This window comes from Astatotilapia calliptera, chromosome 3 (genome assembly GCF_964374335.1).
Source record: "Astatotilapia calliptera chromosome 3, fAstCal68.1, whole genome shotgun sequence".
Lineage (NCBI taxonomy): Eukaryota > Metazoa > Chordata > Actinopteri > Cichliformes > Cichlidae > Astatotilapia > Astatotilapia calliptera.
Window position 1 is genome coordinate 5,988,457 of NC_137424.1, and position 22,508 is coordinate 6,010,964.

The 22,508-nt window shown below is 43.2% G+C and overlaps 2 protein-coding genes across 2 annotated transcripts in view; both read left to right on the forward strand.

Moving 5' to 3' along the window:
• Window positions 1-22,508, forward strand: part of LOC113011576 (protein NLRC3-like) — a 471,371-nt gene that overhangs the window by 294,221 nt on the left and 154,642 nt on the right. The window lies entirely within an intron of this gene.
• LOC145422782 (protein NLRC3-like) lies at window positions 191-22,478 on the forward strand. The gene is made up of 6 exons (XM_080294583.1): window positions 191-224; window positions 427-2,251; window positions 2,747-2,920; window positions 14,320-14,493; window positions 17,314-17,360; window positions 17,509-22,478. The coding sequence occupies exons 1-6, from the start codon at window positions 191-193 to the stop codon at window positions 18,045-18,047; spliced, it is 2,793 nt and encodes a 930-aa protein (XP_080150709.1). The 3' UTR covers window positions 18,048-22,478.

A 22,508-nucleotide genomic window follows, 5' to 3' on the forward strand; every position in this document is an offset into this window, starting at 1 on the left:
TCCATGCTGCTCTTTGTAGACCAGTGGATCGTCAGTGTGTCCAACATGGATCTGATGTTTGGCTCCATGATTTCAGTCTGATTGGCTCATTCATAAATATTCTGTTCCAGCTGCTGGAGGACAACATCATCACTTTTGTGAAGAACGAGCTGAAGGAGTTCCAGAAGGTTCTGAGTCGAGGTTACCCAGAATGCTTAGAGAGTCAGAGGAGCAGCAGCAGAGAGGCATGTGTGAAGATCACAGTGGACTTCCTGAGGAGAATGAAGCAGGAGGAGCTGGCTGACCGTCTGCAGAGCAGTAAGAGGATTTATCTAAAGATTTAAGCTGCTGGATAAATGAGACATTTTCCAGAGATGGAAGATGGAGCAACATGTTTTAAAGATTAGTTCTTTTTGGAATTGAGTGTTTATTTTTCTTCTCATTCAGAACTTCAAGCTCCAGTTTGTCATCGTAACCTTAAATCCACCCTGAAGAAGAAGTTCCAGTGTGTGTTTGAGGGCATCGCTAAAGCAGGAAACCCAACCCTCCTGAATCAGATCTACACAGAGCTCTACATCACAGAGGGAGGGACTGCAGAGGTCAATGATGAACATGAGGTCAGACAGATTGAAACAGCATCCAGGAAACCAGACAGACCAGAAACAACAATCAGACAAGAAGACATCTTTAAAGCCTCACCTGGAAGAGATGAACCAATCAGAACAGTGCTGACAAAGGGAGTGGCTGGCATTGGGAAAACAGTCTTAACACAGAAATACAGCCTGGACTGGGCTGAAGACAAAGCCAACCAGGACATCCAGTTCATATTTCCATTCACTTTCAGAGAGCTGAATGTGCTGAAAGAGGAAAAGTTCAGCTTGGTGGGACTTGTTCATCACTTCTTTACTGAAACCAAAGAAGCAGGAATCTGCAGCTTTGAAGACTTCCAGGTTGTGTTCATCTTTGATGGTCTGGATGAGTGTCGACTTCCTCTGGACTTCCACAAAACTACAATCCTAACTGACCCTAGAAAGTCCACCTCAGTGGATGTGCTGCTGATAAACCTCATCAGGGGGAAACTGCTTCCCTCTGCTCGCCTCTGGATAACCACACGACCTGCCGCAGCCAATCAGATCCCTCCTGACTGTGTTGGCATGGTGACAGAGGTCAGAGGGTTCACTGACCCACAGAAGGAGGAGTACTTCAGGAAGAGATTCAGAGATGAGGAGCAGGCCAGCAGGATCATCTCCCACATCAAGACATCACGAAGCCTCCACATCATGTGTCACATCCCAGTCTTCTGCTGGATCACTGCTACAGTTCTGGAGGATGTGCTGGAAACCAGAGAGGGAGGACAGCTGCCCAACACCCTGACTGAGATGTACATCCACTTCCTGGTGGTTCAGGCCAAAGTGAAGAAGGTCAAGTATGATGGAGGAGCTGAGACAGATCCACACTGGAGTCCAGAGAGCAGGAAGATGATGGAGTCTCTGGGAAAACTGGCTTTTGATCAGCTGCAGAAAGGAAACCTGATCTTCTATGAATCAGACCTGACAGAGTGTGGCATCGATATCAGAGCAGCCTCAGTGTACTCAGGAGTGTTCACACAGATCTTTAAAGAGGAGAGCGGACTGTACCAGGACAAGGTGTTCTGCTTCATCCATCTGAGTGTTCAGGAGTTTCTGGCTGCTCTTCAAGTCCATCTGACCTTCATCAACTCTGGACTCAATCTGATGGAACAACAACAAACAAAGTCCATATGGTCTATATTGTTTTGGAAACAAAAACCTGAAAAAGAAGTAAAATCTGTAGAGAAACACTTCCACCACAGTGCTGTGAACAAGGCCTTACAGAGTCCAAATGGACACCTGGACTTGTTCCTCCGCTTCCTCCTGGGTCTTTCACTGCAGACCAATCAGACTCTCCTACGAGGTCTGCTGACACAGACAGGAAGTAGCTCACAGACCAATCAGGAAACAGTCCAGTACATCAAGGAGAAGCTCAGTGAGAATCTGTCTGCAGAGAAGAGCATCAATCTGATCCACTGTCTGAATGAACTGAATGATCGTTCTCTAGTGGAGGAGATCCAACAGTCCCTGAGATCAGGAAGTCTCTCCACAGATAAACTGTCTCCTGCTCAGTGGTCAGCTCTGGTCTTCATCTTACTGTCATCAGAAGAAGATCTGGATGTGTTTGACCTGAAGAAATACTCTGCTTCAGAGGAGGCTCTTCTGAGGCTGCTGCCAGTGGTCAAAGCCTCCAACAAAGCTCTGTAAGTACATTTGTATTCATGTGCTCGTTGACAAAAAGCAGGTGTGATCAACTAAAACCACTAACAAAATAACCCCCAAAACCACAGTTATGAGTGCTGGTGTCTGAAAAGTGTATACAACTGTTAAGTGATAATCAGTACTCATTTTGTTCAATACTGAATACCTGTCGGCATTTCTGAAAATTTTCTGGGTGTAACTGTCATCAAAGTTACACCCAGACCTGGCCTTGAGTTGTTATCTGAGTTTTAATCATGAACTCTTCTTAAACGATGACAAAATAAAGAAATTTGGCACGTTTTGTTGATACCAAAAGCCTATTGAACTATCCACTGTTCTTTTACTGCTCTGTTCTCTGTTCTCTCTCTGATTGTTTCCACATGTTGCTCGTTACTTTCTTGACAAAAAGAGAATGGAATATTGCTAAATGTTATGTAATCTCATTACACTTGATCAAAAGTAAGTTTTTTTTTAATTGTTTTTCTGTTATTTTTCAGACTGAGTCTCTGTAACCTGTCAGAGAGAAGTTGTGAAGCTCTGTCCTCAGGTCTCAGCTCTCAGTCCTCTAATCTGAGAGAGCTTGACCTAAGTAACAATAACCTGCAGGATTCAGGCGTGAAGCTTCTGTCTGAAGGACTGAAGAATCCACACTGTACACTGGAAACTCTCAGGTGAGATCAAGCATTTTGTAATCAACTGGCAGAATTAGCAAATTAATAATAAGGTAATCCTTTAATAAGAGGAGATATGGGGGTGTTCTGATGTGCAAAGTACTCTTATGTTGAAAGATTCTAAAACAAGAAGTAGTTCCTGGGAACTGCTTTCTGTTTTATTGCTGTCTAAGTAGAAACTTGCTGATGAAATTACTGATGAGTTTGCAGAGTTGAATCCACAGAACACAACACAAATATTCTTACACCCATCAATATGTACATAGTCATGGTGTTGGGTGCTGAAGATCATAATTAGAAATTTAATTATAAATTTCTTTAAATGCACATTCAGGTCTGTGACACTCATTCAGACCGTGAGCACTGGCTCTGTGCTACATACAGACATTTCTGTATCCCTGCCATTCAAAGGCACTTTGTTATATATAGTTTATATATGTAGTATTCAAAACTGAACTGTAAGCTTGGTGTTTTTAAAGGAAGCAATTTTAATTCAGTGTTTTCATTAGTCTTAATTTTATACATTTACTACCACTAAGAAGAGAACGGACATGACCTTAAGGCCTGGACAAGTTTGAAACCTTTTGTCCTTCACAATGGAAAATGGGTATCACTTTATCCAGCTTCTAATTTATAAATTCTGCACTCAGCTTTGCCGTCTCCAATATCACTGAAATTCAGCCAGATGCTGCTCATTTTATGCTTTCACTTTTTCCTGACACGCTTGAATTTAAACCTGTGTCTGTGTGTACCAGGCCTGTACCACTAAGCTTGCTTTCTTCTGAACGTTTGCCCCCATCCCTTTCTTTAAATAGTGGCATGATCCCAGGCTGTCTCTTAATGTGATTGGCCACATGATGTGTCCATCAGAATAAAGTCCCAGCCCTGCTGCCATGGAATATCAGCAACCCTGAAAATTCTTTAATAACTGATATATGAAATTATCTCAGGGGCTGAATTTGGCCGACGGGCCATATGTTTGACACCCCTGGTTTAGACAGTTTAGCATTCTATGTTCTACTGAGTTAACTCCAAGCTGAGTAGCAAATCAGCTAACTGCAGCCACAAGCTGCGACTGGTTTTCTTTGTGGATGATGATGTATTCTCCCTTTACTAGGTTCACTCAGGTGTTCCACTCATGGTTGTTATTAACTTCCTGTTTTATTTTGGTAGTTTTCATCTCTGGTGTCAAAGGTTTAGTTTTACTTCCTCCCCTGACATTGTCTACATGAGTTTCAGCTGTACAAGGTTTTATTGCGTGTTTATTGATTTGACGCTTCTTTTTATTTAACTATTATTGTTGACTTCTAAACAATTGTTAAAAAGTATTTTCATTGAAATATCAAATAATTTATTACTTTATCAGCTAATTCATTATACTTCTCTAAATAAGGGTGATAGTGTGGCCTGTGTGGGTTGTCTTCAGATACTCTGCTTCCTCCCACAGTCCAATGTGAATGAGGCCCAGCTGTAAAGTCACAGCAGTCACACTGTATGTGTCTCATTGTCACTGGAGTTTAGGCTCCATGCATCCAGCTGGTGCTGCAGAAAAAGTAGAAATGTTTCTGTTTGGTTCTAATCTGCTGCTGAGTCTCTTTTACAAAGATAGAACTGCAGCTAATCATGCTCATGTAGCCAGTTAGTAAAAACCCAAGTCACCGTCAGACTAGGGTTGCCAACTTCCTGGGACACCTCGTGGCCAGGGCCGGGCGACCCAGTTGTCTCCACCCTTCCAAGTGTGGTGAATTTTTTAGCTCTTTTTTGTGTGTGTGAAATTATTTTTTTAACCATTTGACTTGAAGTTGATTTAATGATGCATATTCTTTGTGATATGAACACATGGGAAACAAATGATCATTTAGCCATTTATTTGTAGCGCAAAATGACAACATTAACACAATAAAACAGGTCTCTTTCTTAAACAGAAGCCTGTCATGCTTAACTTTAAAGAATATAAGTTAATCTTTCTTTAAAAGAACTCTGTCCTGCTTAACTTAAAATTATATAAATTTATAGAAAACAATAGAAAGAAAAACATTCTTATAACAGTCCACATAAAGTGCATTTAGTGCAGCTGGCTTCAGTTGAGGTATTATTTCAGCTTTTCTAATGCTAATCAGCTTCTCCTGTTTGTAAACCTGCTTGTTCCCATGATTACGCATCTTAACTCATCATCATTATTAATCTATGTATTACTTTTATGTATTAGTCATCTATTCGTTGTAATCATCTATCCTTGCAGTTGTTTATTACACAAAATAAATTATATTATAACACTTCTGGCCACATAGAGTTGATATTCACTGCACATGCCCACATTAACCTTAACCAGAGGGTTTAAAAACAACAACAATGTCTACATACCATATCTTCTGCTGCCATGGCCTGGTGAACAACAAATTGGTTAAGGGTTCCCTGAGCTTTCATGCCACTCATGTGCCCACCACTAGAAGCATGCTGCCAGTCCACCATGGCCTATGAAAAAAGTGCGACGGCACACAGTGCAGTGCGCTTTATAGGTGTTATCGCGCACTTTTTCCAGCGAGGTGTTTTCATTTTCCCATTCCTCCCTGCACTTATGCAGCCTTTTTTTTTCTTTCTCGGTGGGGTACAAACATTGCTGGTCGAAGGTGTACTGTCGTCCGAGACTTGCACCGCAGTGTCAGCGTTTGTTTCCCTGTTGGCCATGCTTCTTTTTGTGGTCATCTGTTGTCTTCTGGTATTTTCTCAGCGAGCGACCTTTCCTCTACCAATGAGATAAGTGGTAATCTGAATTGTCATACTCGTGCGTAAGGTCATTGGTCACAAAGCAGGAGAGGGGCTGGGAATTATGTTTTCAAACAAAGCGTTAATTCCATTAACATTTATAGACTACTTTTGATTCTCTCTGTATTACAGGACAAAGTGCGTCCCTTTGGAGCTCAATACGGGACGTGTACTTTTTATTTATTTATTTATTTATTTATTTATTTTTTTGCCTGTCCCGTTTGGCTCTTTTGCATCAGAATTGTTGTCTAAAGGCAAAGAAAGATGCCCAACGGATTTACTTTACCAAATTGACCATCCCAGCCTTGCCATAATGGTCCATTTGATTCACCTTTTATTGTTTATTTTATTTTCACTTACTGAATACAGGACAGACTTGACTGGGGGAAAGAAGGGGAGAAAGAAAGAGGGAAAGAGAAACAGCTGAGAAGAGGGACGGGGGAGCTGCGACTGCGGTTTTATAACGAGAGCATCAGACACTCAGACTGGTTTTCTTTGTGGATGATGATGTATTTTTATTCTAATCCTTCATGGTGATGCTGCCATTCACCCACTGCTCCTGGCAATGGAAGTAGTTTTTAGTTTTAGCTATTTTAGGGGGATATCTGTGTGTGCAGGTGACTATTACTGTGCAGAATTATTAGGCAACTTAACAAAAAACAAATATATACCCATTTCAATTATTTATTTTTACCAGTGAAACCAATATAACATCTCCACATTCACAAATAAACATTTCTGACATTCAAAAACAAAACAAAAACAAATCGGCGACCAATATAGCCACCTTTCTTTGCAAGGACACTCAAAAGCCTGCCATCCATGGATTCTGTCAGTGTTTTGATCTGTTCACCATCAACATTGCGTGCAGCAGCAACCACAGCCTCCCAGACACTGTTCAGAGAGGTGTACTGTTTTCCCTCCTTGTAAATCTCACATTTGATGATGGACCACAGGTTCTCAATGGGGTTCAGATCAGGTGAACAAGGAGGCCATGTCATTAGTTTTTCTTCTTTTATACCCTTTCTTGCCAGCCACGCTGTGGAGTACTTGGACGCGTGTGATGGAGCATTGTCCTGCATGAAAATAAGATAAGATAAGATAAGATAACCTTTATTAGTCCCACACGTGGGAAATTTGTTTTGTCACAGCAGGAAGTGGACAGTGCAAAAGTTATGACGCAAAAATTAGAATACAATAAGAAAAATCCTTCAAGAAAAATCATGTTTTTCTTGAAGGATGCAGACTTCTTCCAGTACCACTGCTTGAAGAAGGTGTCTTCCAGAAACTGGCAGTAGGACTGGGAGTTGAGCTTGACTCCATCCTCAACCCGAAAAGGCCCCACAAGCTCATCTTTGATGATACCAGCCCAAACCAGTACTCCACCTCCACCTTGCTGGCGTCTGAGTGGGACTGGAGCTCTCTGCCCTTTACCAATCCAGCCACGGGCCCATCCATCTGGCCCATCAAGACTCACTCTCATTTCATCAGTCCATAAAACCTTAGAAAAACCAGTCTTGAGATATTTCTTGGCCCAGTCTTGACGTTTCAGCTTGTGTGTCTTGTTCAGTGGTGGTCGTCTTTCAGCCTTTCTTACCTTGGCCATGTCTCTGAGTATTGCACACCTTGTGCTTTTGGGCACTCCAGTGATGTTGCAGCTCTGAAATATGGCCAAACTGGTGGCAAGTGGCATCTTGGCAGCTGCACGCTTGACTTTTCTCAGTTCATGGGCAGTTATTTTGCGCCTTGGTTTTTCCACACGCTTCTTGCGACCCTGTTGACTATTTTGAATGAAACGCTTGATTGTTCGATGATCACGCTTCAGAAGCTTTGCAATTTTGAGACTGCTGCATCCCTCTGCAAGATATCTCACTATTTTTGACTTTTCTGAGCCTGTCAAGTCCTTCTTTTGACCCATTTTGCCAAAGGAAAGGACGTTGCCTAATAATTATGCACACCTGATATAGGGTGTTGATGTCATTAGACCACACCCCTTCTCATTACAGAGATGCACATCACCTAATAAGCTTAATTGGTAGTAGGCTTTCGAGCCTATACAGCTTGGAGTAAGACAACATGCATGAAGAGGATGATGTGGACAAAATACTCATTTGCCTAATAAGTCTGCACTCCCTGTATTGTGCAGCACATAAGATCAACAGAACACAGTGTGCTTTGAGGTAGGAGCCAAAAAGGGTGTAGTTTGTGTGTGTGAGCACCCGTGTGTACACCTGTGAGCATGGACGCGCCACAGCCCCGTCCTCCAGGGCATGAAGCAGGTATGGAGGAGATCAAAACTCCAGACATCCACAGGCCCTTAGAACACAAGAGACCAAGGAAGACCAACAGAGGGGCAGCCGCGCCACTGACGTGTACTTTTGTTTCTAAATACGGGACGATTCCGTTATTCAAGGGACGGTTGGCAACCCTACGTCAGACACAGCAGACATTTAGTGATGATCTCACTGTATGTGGTCTTTTAGCGCCTCCTAGTGGTGAATTTGTGGAGTGGTGTTAGTCTGGGTGAGGAGTGTAACTATTGAGTGACACAGACCGAGCCTGCATGCTGGTAGCACCTTAGCCACAGCTCGGGTGTGGAAAAGCTGAAAAAGAAGGTTTTCTAGTTTGTAACGAGGAAAAAACTGAGAGGACTGAGTTAAAGAGAGGCTGGAGAGTAACACAGAGCAGCAATGAAAGCTGTTCACACAGTTTAGACAGTTTAGCATCAAATGTTCTAGTGAGTTAGGTTAGCTCCATGCTAACGAACAAATCAGCTAACTAGCAAACCAGCTAACTAGCAGACCAGCTAACTAGCAAACCAGCTAAATGTAGCCACAAGCTGCGACTGCGGTTTTATAACGAGAGCATCAGACACTCAGACTGGTTTTCTTTGTGGATGATGATGTATTTTTATTCTAATCCTTCATGGTGATGCTGCCATTCACCCACTGCTCCTGGCAGTGTTGCCAACTCCTCAGTAAGGAAAATTGCTATTGGCTGTCCTAAAAGTTGCTGGAAGGAGGTCAGTGTGAATGGACTGTTGTCATTGGTCTGAATGTGCCTCTATAAACATGTGCTCTTCATTATTGTGTGTAGAACAACAAATAAAACCAAATCCCAAAAAGCTTCAAGTCAAAAACACATTAAACTTTGAGGGTTTAAGCAAGGATGAGGAAGCAGACTCGGCCCCAAACAGCTGGATATATGGATGGTTACCACAGCAACCACAGCAGTGCGCTCTGAGTATATTTAGTTGTATAAAGGTGTTTGTGGTGTGTTGCAGCTGAAGCAGCCTCATGTATGTTGACACAGGGAGAAAATAGTGTGAGAACACTGTTCACAGCAGTCACAGCTCGCTGCCTTCAACAGTCTCTTCCTTCCTTGTTTAGATGTCACTGATATCACCGCTCTCACACTGACCACCTGTTGGAGCTAACATGCTAACATGGCTAACAGCAGGATCACTACATGTAGTCCTTAGTGATGGAAACTGGAACCATGAAGTCAGTGATGCTGGAATAAGCATCTCCACAGTGACACTAATGGTCACTATCATGACTCTTTGATGATATTCTGTGAAACACTGACAGAGAAAAGTGTTGGACAAATCTGAACAAGTCTACTTAATATACACGACTGTCCATAATTTTGATGGACACATGTTTTGGAGAAACGCCCTCCCTCCTGCTGCTCAGTTCACTCCGCTGTTCCACTCATTTTTGTTCATTATAACCTGTTTTATTTTGGTAAGTATGGTCTCTGGTGTCAGACGTTGTCTGGATGAGTTTCAGCTGTGTCACATGACCCTCCTGTGTTGACCTCAGCTGTATAGATGGCTCTGTCCTTCCCTCAGTCTTTATGTCAGTGTCAGTTTCTCCTCCTCATGTGCTGCCGGCCTCTTTTAGATTCTCTTTAGTTTGTTCCTCGTGTCCTTTCATTCCTCAGTTTAAGACACCAAACTCATCAAAGGTTCAGTCTGCCTCCTGAAACACTCCCATTCATGACATGAGACCAATACAAGATGTCCTTGGCAGCACAAACACTGTTTTAAAAGCAGCGATGGGCAAAGCCAGGCTTCGTCAAACTGAAACACTGGAAGCATTTGTGCCATCTTGAAGATGCTGTTCTGTGAAACGGGGACACAGACGAGCCCAGCACAGTTCACAACACAACTACAGACACACAATACATCAGTTTAGTCAAACATAACAGACTGCTGTGTTTACTGTAATAGGCACACAGGTTTACAGCTGTTTGTTGGCCTCATGTTTTGCTCCCAGCCGTGAAGCTTTGGATGCGTTATGTTGACTTTGAGGTTTTCTGGGAGTTTGTGTCATCAGTTCTACACACTGTCAATCAAAGTTACAAGCTGGCGTGGCGTTAGCTTTGATTTGGAATCACTTTGAAAAAGATACATTTCCATGAAAAGATTAAATGTGTTTTCTTTCTTTATACAAAGTTTGTCCCATTTTCACAGGCTCATTCTGACCAATCAGAAGCCTCCATTTCACGCACATCTTTAAGTCGTCCTCAGCTGAACATCTTCTGAACCATTAAAAAACTTTCCTGAACTTTACCTTCTAACACTGGCCTGATGTTTCACTGTCAGTCTGGAGTTTGGCTCATAGTGAACCTGCACAAGTCCTGTTGGATTTGACAGACTCAAAAAGGAAAATAGAGCCTGGAATCAATGTGTTTTTCTAGCTTTCCTTTTTATAGGATCAGTATTTTCTGTATTTCTACACACAGTCTGTGAGTAACAGCTGACAGTGAGGATGATATCCCTGAATGCAGTACATCCTATTTTCTGTTGTAAGTAGAAAAAAGTAGAGCGCAGACAGAGCTGAAAACTGGGGCCCGTTCTTCGTACCTCGCTTACTACATCCAAGATCAAATGACACATCCAAGACCAAATCATCGCGCTAACCGTGAGCTCGCTATTCCGGTTCTCCGAACACACCTGTTGTTGACGATTAGTACAGCTGGATGAAGTAATGTGAGATCACTGGGTCGCCCAACAGGGGCTACGCATCGATAGTAGAAACATTGATCGGCAACCCTTTGATTGGTCGGCGAAAATGTCGAAGGAGCGCGCTCGGTATTTTTCGGCAGCAGAGCAAGAACTCTTGAGTGAGGGATTTCAGGAGTTTCAGAGTTTAATCAGAACGCAAGGGAACACTGCAAAGGCTGCAAAAGCAAGGAGCGAGGGCTGGCAGGAAGTTGCTGACAAATTAAACTCGTAAGTAATTTAATAATAACAATAATAATGGAGTGGATTTATATAGCGCTTTTCAAGGCACCCAAAGCGCTTTACAATGCCACTATTCAGTCACTCTCACATTCACACACTGGTGGAGGCAGCTACAGTTGTAGCCACAGCTGCCCTGGGGCAGACTGACAGAAGCCAGGCTGCCATATCGCGCCATCGGCCCCTCTGGCCAACACCAGTAGGCGGTAGGGTAGATTTATCATTTCACACTATATTATCCAATATTATATTACACTATATTATATTATAATATGTTATATTATATCCCCTTTCACATTAGAGCCACAACAGGACCCACTAGAACATGGGAACAAGTAAAAGTGAAATATAAGAATATTCTACAGAATGGTAATATTTATCACTTATATTGCTTTTAGTCTCTTGGAAAGAGACCCTGAAATACTCTGTTAGTTTGTTCATAACAGCAACCAAGAAAAGGGCGGAGCAAAACAAAGACAGGTGGTGGTCCTGCACCCCCTTGTCAACAAGTTGGTTAAGTAAATAATACCCTCACGGGAAGATCGATATCTCTCTATGAGCACACTGTCGCGCTGAGCTAAAGGATTCTGTCTATCCCGCAATATACGCTGAATTCTGAGGACTCTCCTTATCAATCTTGCACCTTCCTCAATGGGTTGGTCGCGTATACGGACAGGACATGGCTGCGACAGGCTTCCCAAATCCACCTTCGCTTTTATAGCCGTGGTCTCTCATCTTGATTACACGAAGTAATTTACAATTACTACTCTGAAATATGAATTACATCTGTAATAATCACATACATGTAATAGAATGTTAATAGTACATTTCCCTTTTTTAGGAAATGACCTGTATGTATCTGTGTGACATCAATAAAAGGATCAAGTGCTGCATTATCTTTAGTTACATTGATGTTATTTATTTATGGTGAAACAGTGGTGGAATATCGCTGTTGCTTTCGTATAGATGACGCGGACATACCTGCGTGGCCGCGATCTAATCCTGTTTACATAAAGTAAACCTGCTCCCGAGCAGGTTTACGCTTACGGCTCTGTTGCTATGACAGCAAGTCCCGGATGGGCTTCGGGGAACCGAACGATCCAGGATCACGCGAAATCGTCAACAATCAAATCCAGCTAACCTACTTAGCGAGGTACGAAGAACAGGCCCCTGGTGCCTGTTTGATTTAGTCCTTGAAGCAGTTTTTACTGTTTTTACTGAGATCTTCTAATGATGTTACAGACAGTGTGTGGCTCTCTCTCTGCTGATAGGACTGAATGTGTGTGGAATAAACTGAAGCAGTGATATAAAAGCATCATTCAGCCATTAAAAGGGTCAAAAAGACCAGTCGATGAAAAATGGGAATTCCCGAGACTGGCAATGCCTGGAAGCCGCAGGTATGCCACCTGTGGCAGCTGAGGTCACGTGATCTGAGTGTTTGAACCAGACGTTGGAGCAGCGTTTCCAAACATCTGCACTTCAGAAGCTCCAAAGTGTGGAAACGTCACTGTGGAGCATCTCATCCCTATCTAAAAGATTTTCTTGCCTCTGCAAAGCGAAGCTTGCAAACAGCACCATAGTTTGTCAATCCCAACCAATCAGAGCACTCCTTATGTCACGTCACATGACTCGTGTGTTTTCCTCTTTGATTAGCACCCAAAGAACTAAAGAAAGGCTAAAAGGATGTTCAGCCAATCAAATCCCTCCTAGCAACAGGAAGTCTAGAGAGGAAATGGAGCAGAGAAGGAGAATCACCAGTTTAAATGTCTGAGTTTTAAACTGGTGACCCTCTAAAGAGGCTTTTATTCACTCTTTCTGTTTTCTTTACAGCTTTTTTCACCATTTAAATTGTTTAATATCAGATTTAGAAATAACTTTTGGACAGTTTTTCTACATTTGCACTAAAATGTGACATAAATAATGACTTTCTGACTTTACGTTGGACTAATCTAACGACTCAGCCTGGCTATGTTGGACTGGGTGTGGAAGCAGCTCCCAGTTTGAGTTCAGGAGACAGACACCCTCTCTACTTTGAAGATCAGCTTCAAACTTTCCTTTTTGATAAAGCTTATAGTTCGAGCTGGATCAGGTGACCCTGAACCATCCCTTAGTTATGCTGCTATAGGCTCAGGCTGTTGGTGGACTTCCCATGATGCTCTGCTTTCTTCTCCCCTCTTTTCACTCCTGATGCTTTTATATGTCAGTACTGCATGTCCTTAACTTTTGTCTCTCTGTTTTGTTCTTGTCTCTCTGAGCTCATCTCTTCTCTTTCCCCTCACCCTGCAACCAGTCATGGTAGATGCTCCTCCTGGAGCCTGTTTTCACTGGGAGGATCTTTGTGTCAAAGGGAGTTCTTCTTCCCACCATCACCAAGTGCTGCTCACAGTGGATTGTGTCGCGAAATCTATCAATGTAGAGCAGTGAGACAAACCACGGAGGCCCCAGAGAAGTGCAATCAAACGATGAGTTTATTAACACACAGGAGAAAACATCAGCCTATGTCTTCTGACAAAAATACATGTTGTGGACACTTACAAAGCAGTGGGGTACACGCCCCCCCCCCCCCCCCCCTTGGCGTCAATAAAAATAGTCAGAGTAAAATATGTTCCAGACATTAGTCACAGTTAATGGTACATCTTGTACATCTTTAATGGCTATAAACAGACACAGAACTTCTCTTTTCTGTAACACCTTCCATACAAGGTAATAAACTTCAAGCCCTCAGGGTCTCTGGGGCTAATTATTGACTCTGGTCATCTGTTGCCAAGTAGAGTAAAATATAGTGAGACACCAAATGAGTTAAGGCCTCAGGCCTGACGCATTCCTAGATTATATGTGTTATATGTATTGTAAGCATGCATGCAATCATCCTGTTCTAGTTTCCCTCAGCATGGATCACCTGGACAGTCACGCCAGTGAAGCTTAAGACCCTTAATGAACCGAACATCAACTCGACATAAGCACAAATATGCAATGTGTATGAAATACTTCTGACCGTACTTGTAATAAAAGTTAACATAATGGAAGGATCCTCAAATGAACATGTTCAATAGACAACTTTAATGCAATATCAATACTGTGAGAAATATTATTAGATGGAATAATGCTGTAAAGAACATTATTAATGCAGTTATAATGATGCAGATTATATGGCAGCAATAAAAGAATTTCTGTATCTCCACAATTGTCTGATGTTTGGGGCTTTCTCTCTAATATTGGAGGCGGTTACCTTACACTGTTAAACAGCTTCAGATGACTGTTGTTGTCTGTTGGGTATTGTCACTTATAAATAAAGTTACATTGAATGGATGTAAATGGATAGATGTTATTGTGACAAAGAGAAAACGATTGTTGACAGATAGATTGTTGTTTTGTGTGTCTGCAGTCTGTCAGGCTGTCTGATCACAGAGGGAGGCTGTACTTCTCTGGTCTCAGCTCTGAGCTCCAACCCCTCCCATCTGAGAGAGCTGGACCTGAGCTACAATCATCCAGGTGACTCAGGAATTAAGCTGCTGTCGGCTGGACTGAAGGATCCAGGCTGGAGACTGGACACTCTCAGGTATGGAGAGAATGTCTGATAGAGGAGGAAGAGCTGGAAACATTTCCTGTGTCCTTCACTCACTTCCTGTTTGTTTCCTGCAGATGACACATGAACAATCACACATGTAGGAATATTTTCAGGGACAGACACACTAGTCTAGCTGGATAGTTCATGGATATTTATGTAGGGGTCTCCAAGGAGTCTGTTTGCAGGAACATTTAGGTCACAGGTGTACCTGAGATAGATACCAGTGTACCTAATAAAGTGTCAGCTAACATTTGGAAATGGAAGCTTAAATAATGACAAACCGGACAGACTATATTTGCAGCCTGCAATATGCACTTTTAGACAAATGCACCTTCTGTGAATGGCTTCCCTGCTTTAGCAATCATCTCACTAACCACGTGGCTCCGACTGCTGCATTATTCTCTTTGGTTGCTTTCTTGGAGAAATCTTGCTGCCTCAGTAGATCTGTTTTAAGACTGGCAACCCGGTTCGCTCTCTCGTCTCCCTGGTATTTTGCATCCACCTCAGCATGTCTAGTTGTGTAATGACGTTTCAAATTGTATTCCTTGTGCAGCGCAACTTTCTCTGTGCAAATAAGACAGGTCGGGGTGCCCCTGTGCTCAACAAAGAAATATTGCATTTCCCACTTTCCTGAAATTGTCGGTGCCCATCACCAACCTTTCTCTTCACCGCAGGCTTTGAAAAAGACATGTTTGGGGCTATGTGACATTTATAATTCTACTTGGTGTCACTGTCGCATTGAAGTTTCAATCAAGCGTTTAGCCGACGGACGGGGAACGTCTCAACGCGTAGAGAACGTCATTTCTGCTTCTTTTTCTTGCAACCGTAGCACGGCGATCGGCAGATAAAAAGCCGGTAGCAGTCTCCTTTGTTTTTACGCTCGATGTTCATGTCTTTCATGACGACACGAACACCGTGGCGTTTGCAGATGGTAGAAAGTGCAGGGATAGCGAGCGCAAAAAAGGCGACTGCTCACGGCGCCGGGCTGTTGTTACAGGAGAAAGAAGCGGAAATGACACCGTGACATATAACAAATAACATCAGCTGTTTCTGATGTTAGTTGTTTTGACTGCTTTTACATTATATTGAAATATATGTAATGTTCATGTTTGCTGCAATGCAAACGCAGTGATGCAAATAAAAACATGGAGCCACAAATTACGGTGCGACCCTATAATTAGTCCGGGTTACCGGGGACTGTTGTTGCCGATGAACAGGTGTCGCTATGTGACTGCAGACTAAATTGGGCTGCATTGAGTTCATGACTTTTCTTTTATCCCGCCGCCTACGCATCACTGTGAGAGTTAATATGAGATCTCTCTCTGTGGAAAAATAACTTTAAATCCCACTGACGTGTGTATAAATCTATATACGTATAATGTCCCGCTGGGCAGCAACTTAAAAAAACAACTTTTTTTGAAGTGTTGTGAACGCAGCGCGCTGGGGCGAATGTCGGCGTTTGCCCAATAGAAAGGAGGAAGCCAGCCAGGCACAGAAAGAAAGAAACACTCCAGGGCAACGCTGCTGGAACTTTGACTCATTGAGAAATGTTTCCCTGCTTGCATCAAGCCCGGCTGGTGTCCCCTGAGATCCATATCCTACCCTGATTGGTGGGTTAATTCAGCTCCGCCCACAACACTGTAAAGTGTCATACATTATCAAACTAACATTACATTTTCATATTAAGGTGGAGCCAAAAACTATCGTCCTGCGGGCCGCAATTGGCCCGCGGGCCGCGAGTTTGAGACCCCTGGTGTAGGAGGACACCTGCTCTGTGTCTGGTTAAGTATAAGAGCCCTTTGTTAGGGGGACCGCTGGACTCTTAGCACCAGCTTTGGGGTCACAGGGTCACATCTGGAACACACACACACACGCACACAGACACACACACACAGACACACACACACACACACACACAGACACAGACACACACACACACACACACACACACACACACACACAGACACACAGACACACACACACACACACACACACACACACACAGACACACAGACACACACACACAGACACACACACACACACACACACACACACACACACACACACACACACACACACTATGCACAGACTGGTACTCTTTGTTCATACCTGTGTAAGACGTCATAATGAACTTGTGCATATTCATGTAAGCTCAATAAAGAGCAGTGTTACGAGGGAGCAGACGAGAGCGACTGAGGTCAAGTGAAGGAACGGCGCTGTCACAGTTCTCTCCCTCATCAATTGTCTGGTTCCAGCGGTGGGTCTGTGCTAGACGACCCATCACCAGCTTTTTCCACTGGTTACCAGTACGTGGTAGAATCCACTTCCAGATCTGGTTGTCTTTAAATCTGTGAATGGATTGGCTCCATCTTATCTCTCTTTAACAAAAGAATCCAAGTGGAGCCCTCAGGTCTGCAGATAAGCAGCTTCTGACCAGAACTAGACGTAAAAACAGAGGTGAGCTTTATCGATGGCTGCAGCCAAACTCTGGAACAGTCGCCCTTCACATCAGGTCGTCACCAACACTGGACATTTTTAAAAGCCGGTTGGAAACACATTTGTACTCTGTAGCTTTCAATCCTGACCAGTCTTTATAGTCATTACTGTGTATGTTTCCTATTTTCTCTCTACTCTGTGCAGCACTTTGGCTCAAGCTGTTTTTAAATGTGCTGATAAATAAATGTAGATTTCTTTGAATAAAACAGTGGAGCCGAGCTTTGAGCTCAGTGTGTAACAGTGTGTGTGTGAGAGCCATGTAATGTCCATGTGTGCATGCTGACTGTGCTGCTCTGACCCCCCTCCTCCTTTCAGGGTGGAGCCTGCTGGAGTCCGATGGTTGAGACCAGGTCTGAGGAAGTGTAAGTGTGTTTTTAATGGGATTCATGAAAACAAAGCAGCACACATTCAACCATCTTCATCATGTCAGGAGTCATCATCAAAGTGTCAATCAATGAACAGATGATGGATCAATAACTGCAGCTGGATTGTGTTTGTTCTCTCCATCAGATTCCTGTCAACTCACAATCGACACAAACACAGTGAACACAAAGCTCCAACTGTCTGACAACAACAGGAAGGTGACACATGTGGAGGAGGTTCAGTCATATCCTGATCATCGAGGCAGATTTGATGTTTGTCCTCAGCTGCTGTGTAGAAATGGTCTGACTGGTCGCTGTTACTGGGAGGTCGCGTGGAGAGGAAGCGTTGATATATCAGTGAGTTACAGAAGCATCAGAAGGAAAGGAGACAGTGATGACTGTGTGTTTGGATACAATGATCAGTCCTGGAGTCTGAGCTGCTCTGATGATGGTCCTCGTCATGTCTGGCACAATTACAGACAAACACTCATCTCCTCCTCCTCCTCCTCCTCCTCCTCTGTCTCTAACAGAGCAGCAGTGTATGTGGACTGTCCTGCTGGCACTCTGTCCTTCTACAGAGTCTCCTCTGACACTCTGATCCACCTCCACACCTTCAACACCACATTCACTCAAACTCTTTATCCTGGGTTTATGGTCTGGTCTGGTTCCTCAGTGTCCCTGTGCTGAGTGGAGTGTAAAGAGTGTCTCCTGTTACAGAAACACTCTGACTGTTGAACAGATAGTTCAGTCTGTACATGTCTGTCTCTTTCACTCACAAACACGTTTTCAGATTCATGGATTCAATCAGTTGATGTTTGAAACTCTTCTAAATGATTCCTTGTAAACTTCTTCAGTCACAAACAAACAGGAAGTGATGTCACATGTGTTCCTGTCCACACAGCAGAATGAGTCTATTGCTGACAGTGATGTACAAACAGAGTGAGCATTTCTGAGGCCCAAAATAAACTGAGTAGTTCACTGAATGAACAATGGACTGTGAGCTCAGTTCCTTCATCATTAGTATGGATTATATATGTATATGTATTATATTAGTATCATATATATCAGGTGCTGCTGCTTTCAGTCATTGTGCAAATGTGCTGTTTGTAAGCTTGTAAAGCTGCAGTCAGCTGAGACTGAAGAAGTCACCTGATCAGTGAGCAAACGTTTCTGAAAACGTCCAGATGAACAGAATCAACCTTTTGGGATCAGCCAGCAATGCAGCATCATTGTTGTTCAGCTTCAGAGGTTTGCAGGAATGAACTGATGACCAGAAACAGCTGCAAAGTCCAAGAAAATACCAGCTGGAGTTCAGCTGCATTTGAAGAAGTCAAAGAAAAGTAAGGATGGCAAAGGGCGACGTTTTCTTCCAAAGAGCTGCAAACATGGTCGACGCCTCATTAGAAGAATCATCTGGACATTTGTGAGGAACTCTAACCAAGAAAGCAACGTCACACAGATCCAACAGACAGTTTCCATGACTGCAAGTGTTGAGTGGAAAAATGCTACATTGCATTATTGCATCCTCTCACCACAGGAGGCGCTGTTGGCACCACTGATTGCTGATCAGCTGTTCTCTGATGATCTGATTGATGCTGTGAATAACGGGACTCACTGAACTCTGTGACACAGTGAAGATTACAGAGTTTAACTTCAACATCTGACTGACGTCACACAGACAGAAGGATGAACCAGTGAGGCACAGAACAGTTACTGGAGATACTGGATCAGCTCCATGTGAACCTCTGATGGAGAAGCTGCTGAGCCAGAGAAACATCAGGACATGACAGCAGCTGCACTTATCTAACAACGTGTAGCAGAGCTGATCTATGTTAGAGGATCTATCACAGCAGCTGAAGCCAAAGTCCAACACTGGATACCAGCTGAGCCTGTGCTGAGTGTAGTGTTACAGGAAAAGGGCAGAAACACTGGTAGCTCCCAGTGATGCTGACTGGGGCACAGAGCTGAATGATGCAGCATCAGGACACTGTTTCAGTCTGACTGACAGAGAAACCTGTAGCTGTATCTACATGTGAGGCAGAGGCCACACAAGCAGCTTTCTATGTTTCACAGTGACTGAGATCTTCAGTGGGGGTGGACATGCTCCTGTACAGACCTCTGAGGAGAACCAAGGTGCAGTCAAAGAGTCCAGTCTGTCCTCACAGATGTGAACATGTGCTTTCATCAGGTCTGCTGTCAGCTAGCAGGCTCACATCAGAATCACTGTTCCTGAAAAACACAGTCTGTGTGACATCATCAGTCAGCTGATGGTCCCAGATCTGAATGGTTTCTGTCTCTACTGAGGAAGTCAGAGAATATCACTGAGGTGTGGATCAGGTCTGAGTGAGCTGTGGAGGGACAGCTTTAAACAGTCCACAGGTCTCACGTCCTGCTCAGTCTGGTAGCAGATACCTCGTATTGTTCCAGATGTGCTGACATCAGCAGCAGCACAGCTGTGTGATACCATGAATCTCAGTTATTGATCCAACACACAGTAAATACAAAGATCAGGATTTCTGAGAGTAATCATTATGAGTCTGAACACATGATCACTGAATGTTAGTCTCCACAATAATAAGCTAACACAAGCAAACACAGCTTTCAGCTCTTATTTTGAAACTGGCTTATTTAGAGAGCTGTGATGTGAGCGTGCCTGGCTCTGAGGCACTTGGGTCAGCCTCTGTTGTTTAGAAGTGTTACAGACTGTGAATGACACAGACCTGTCAGTTTCCATGTTTGTCTGTAACACAGCTCAGGGGCTCCATGCTGAACACATCCATCCAGTGTTATTGATCCAGGACTGATACCAGCATTGGGATCAATACTACAACACACAATCACATGTGTCCATGTGATGCAGTTTGAAGAGCAATCAGATGTCTCTGTATGAGGAGGCGGGGTCACAGGAGGTTCACAGAAACTCTGCAGCAGCATCATCAGCTCACATGGAAACTTTGATGATTCACTTCTGTGGTGTTTTTACAGAAACACGTCACAAAATTAGCTCCACCTGTTTTGTGAGCTTTGAGTTTCTTGTCTTCATCCTGGATTCTTGTGTTGCTGTTTTTACACACAGCAGATATTTCCTGGTTGCTTCCTTGATGACTACATGAAGCTTTCTGAAGCTTGGATTGAAAACGCTTCATTACTCAAAGCTTTCCAACACAGGCCTCTGTGCTGCCATCTGGTGGACAAACATGTGAAGTGCAGCGTGAAGCTACAAATGAAACTGCTTCAGCTACGTTTATATAGAACATACTATAACCTATATAATGTGGAGATCAGGGAAATTATTTTGTTGCTACTGTTAATAATCATCATCATTACCATTGCATTAATAATATAATCTACAGCATTGATATTGCATTCAGATGTTTAAACATTTTGGTACCCAATTAGCCTTTACTACAGGTGCAGTTATAACCACTTTAAACTGTTGAGTTGAATCTGTGATCTTAAATGCTTTTGAATGCTTGTTATAATCTTAAGTGTGTATGGGCTGATTCTGTTGATTCTGAGTCCATCTGTGCAAAGTCTTGACAGGAAACTGCAGGTTTGCAGAGCGTGCTTTTGCAAAAGTGAAACTAAAAGCAGAGTGTAAGTGCAGCTGATTCTGAGGAGCTGTTTGGATGATGCTATTTGAATAACCAGGTTGTTCATTATTATCTTTTATACTTTTATATTCTTTTATTAAGCTTCTAGTAGAGGTTCTTGATTAAAACATTTATTCAATATACTACATATATAGTTTTAGTAAACTGCTGACACATTTGAGAGTGGCCTCTGTTTGACTGCGAGTGTTAGTAGGTGAGAGGTGACACAGAGTGCCAAGTGAGGTCGTGACACACACACACACACATAGTAGATACATTCAGTTATAGGTGAGAGGTTAATCATGTTTGCTTGCAACTGCGGGCGTGCAGAAGTGGTATCTTACTGCAGAGCATGGTCTGTGGTTTTGGAGAAGCGGCAGTCAAAAGGTTGACAGGAAACATCTGCCATGAAGATAGAGATAATGTTCTTTTCAAACTGTGTTAAAAGTCATTGTGGTTTTGATTTGACGTATGTATGTATGTATCTGTGTGACGTTGAAGGGGCGTCATTAAATTCAAACCCCGATGGTATAAAATATCTGTTTATGCTTTGATTAGTTGGAGATCAGCGCTGTCTGCGTACGGCGCTGGTCCCCCCACGCCTGTGTTCATTAAAATCAATTGTTTGACCAAGCTCTTCTGGACCTGGTTGTTTGTACTCTCCTTCCTCAATATTTGAACCTTAACAATAACTATATGTATAGTGTATTATGTAGGTGTTAGAGCTGGGGGTAGAACTGCTGATGGCCTGGTTGTTATTTATGTTCCCCATGGTTCACCAGCTCTCACACAACATCAGCACCAATGATCCACGTCCTCATAAACCTCTGAATCAGGTCCTGAAGCAGTGACGTCCTGAGTGAAGACCTCACTGATCACATGACTCTGGTCACCTGGACTCAGTGTTTCTGAAGCAGTGTGCTGGGTTTTTAAAAATACGTGGCTGCTGCCTGATGTTGGGCCCACAGAGGAAGACGACTCACTCGCTCTTCTTCACTTCCTCCTTAAACATGTGGAAGGAGAGCAAAGTGCTGCCAGACTCTTATTTCTGACAGGAACAGAAGAAACCACAGCAAACTGGTCCAGTTCTTCATCTTCATCACAATCTGTTTATTTCTGATGGTGTCTTCAGTCTGAAGTTTGAAGTTTCCATGTCTGTGTGATGTGTGGTGTGAAGGCTGCTGGTTAAACTGGGACGCACTGAGTGCTCATAGAGAGATGCTCCATGAGTCCCAGTACAGACTACAAACATGGTGGAAACTTAGCTTTGATATCCACACACTCTGCACGTCTGTGAGTAACTGTGATGAAGATGTGCAGAGATCTGTGTCCAAACAGGAGAAAGACTGTAAAGACTCTGTGCTTCTAACAGCCTCTGTTAACATATGTGAGGCTGTTTGTTGTTGTTGCCATGGAGCTTTGCACTGTTTGGGTCAGCAGGTCATGTGATCAGGTTTGTTCTGCTGGACGATGGTTCAGTGTCAGGTTTGTTTGCATTCATCAATAAATATCTAAATAAATCAAAGACTCCATGTTTGTTCTTTCATCATGTGAC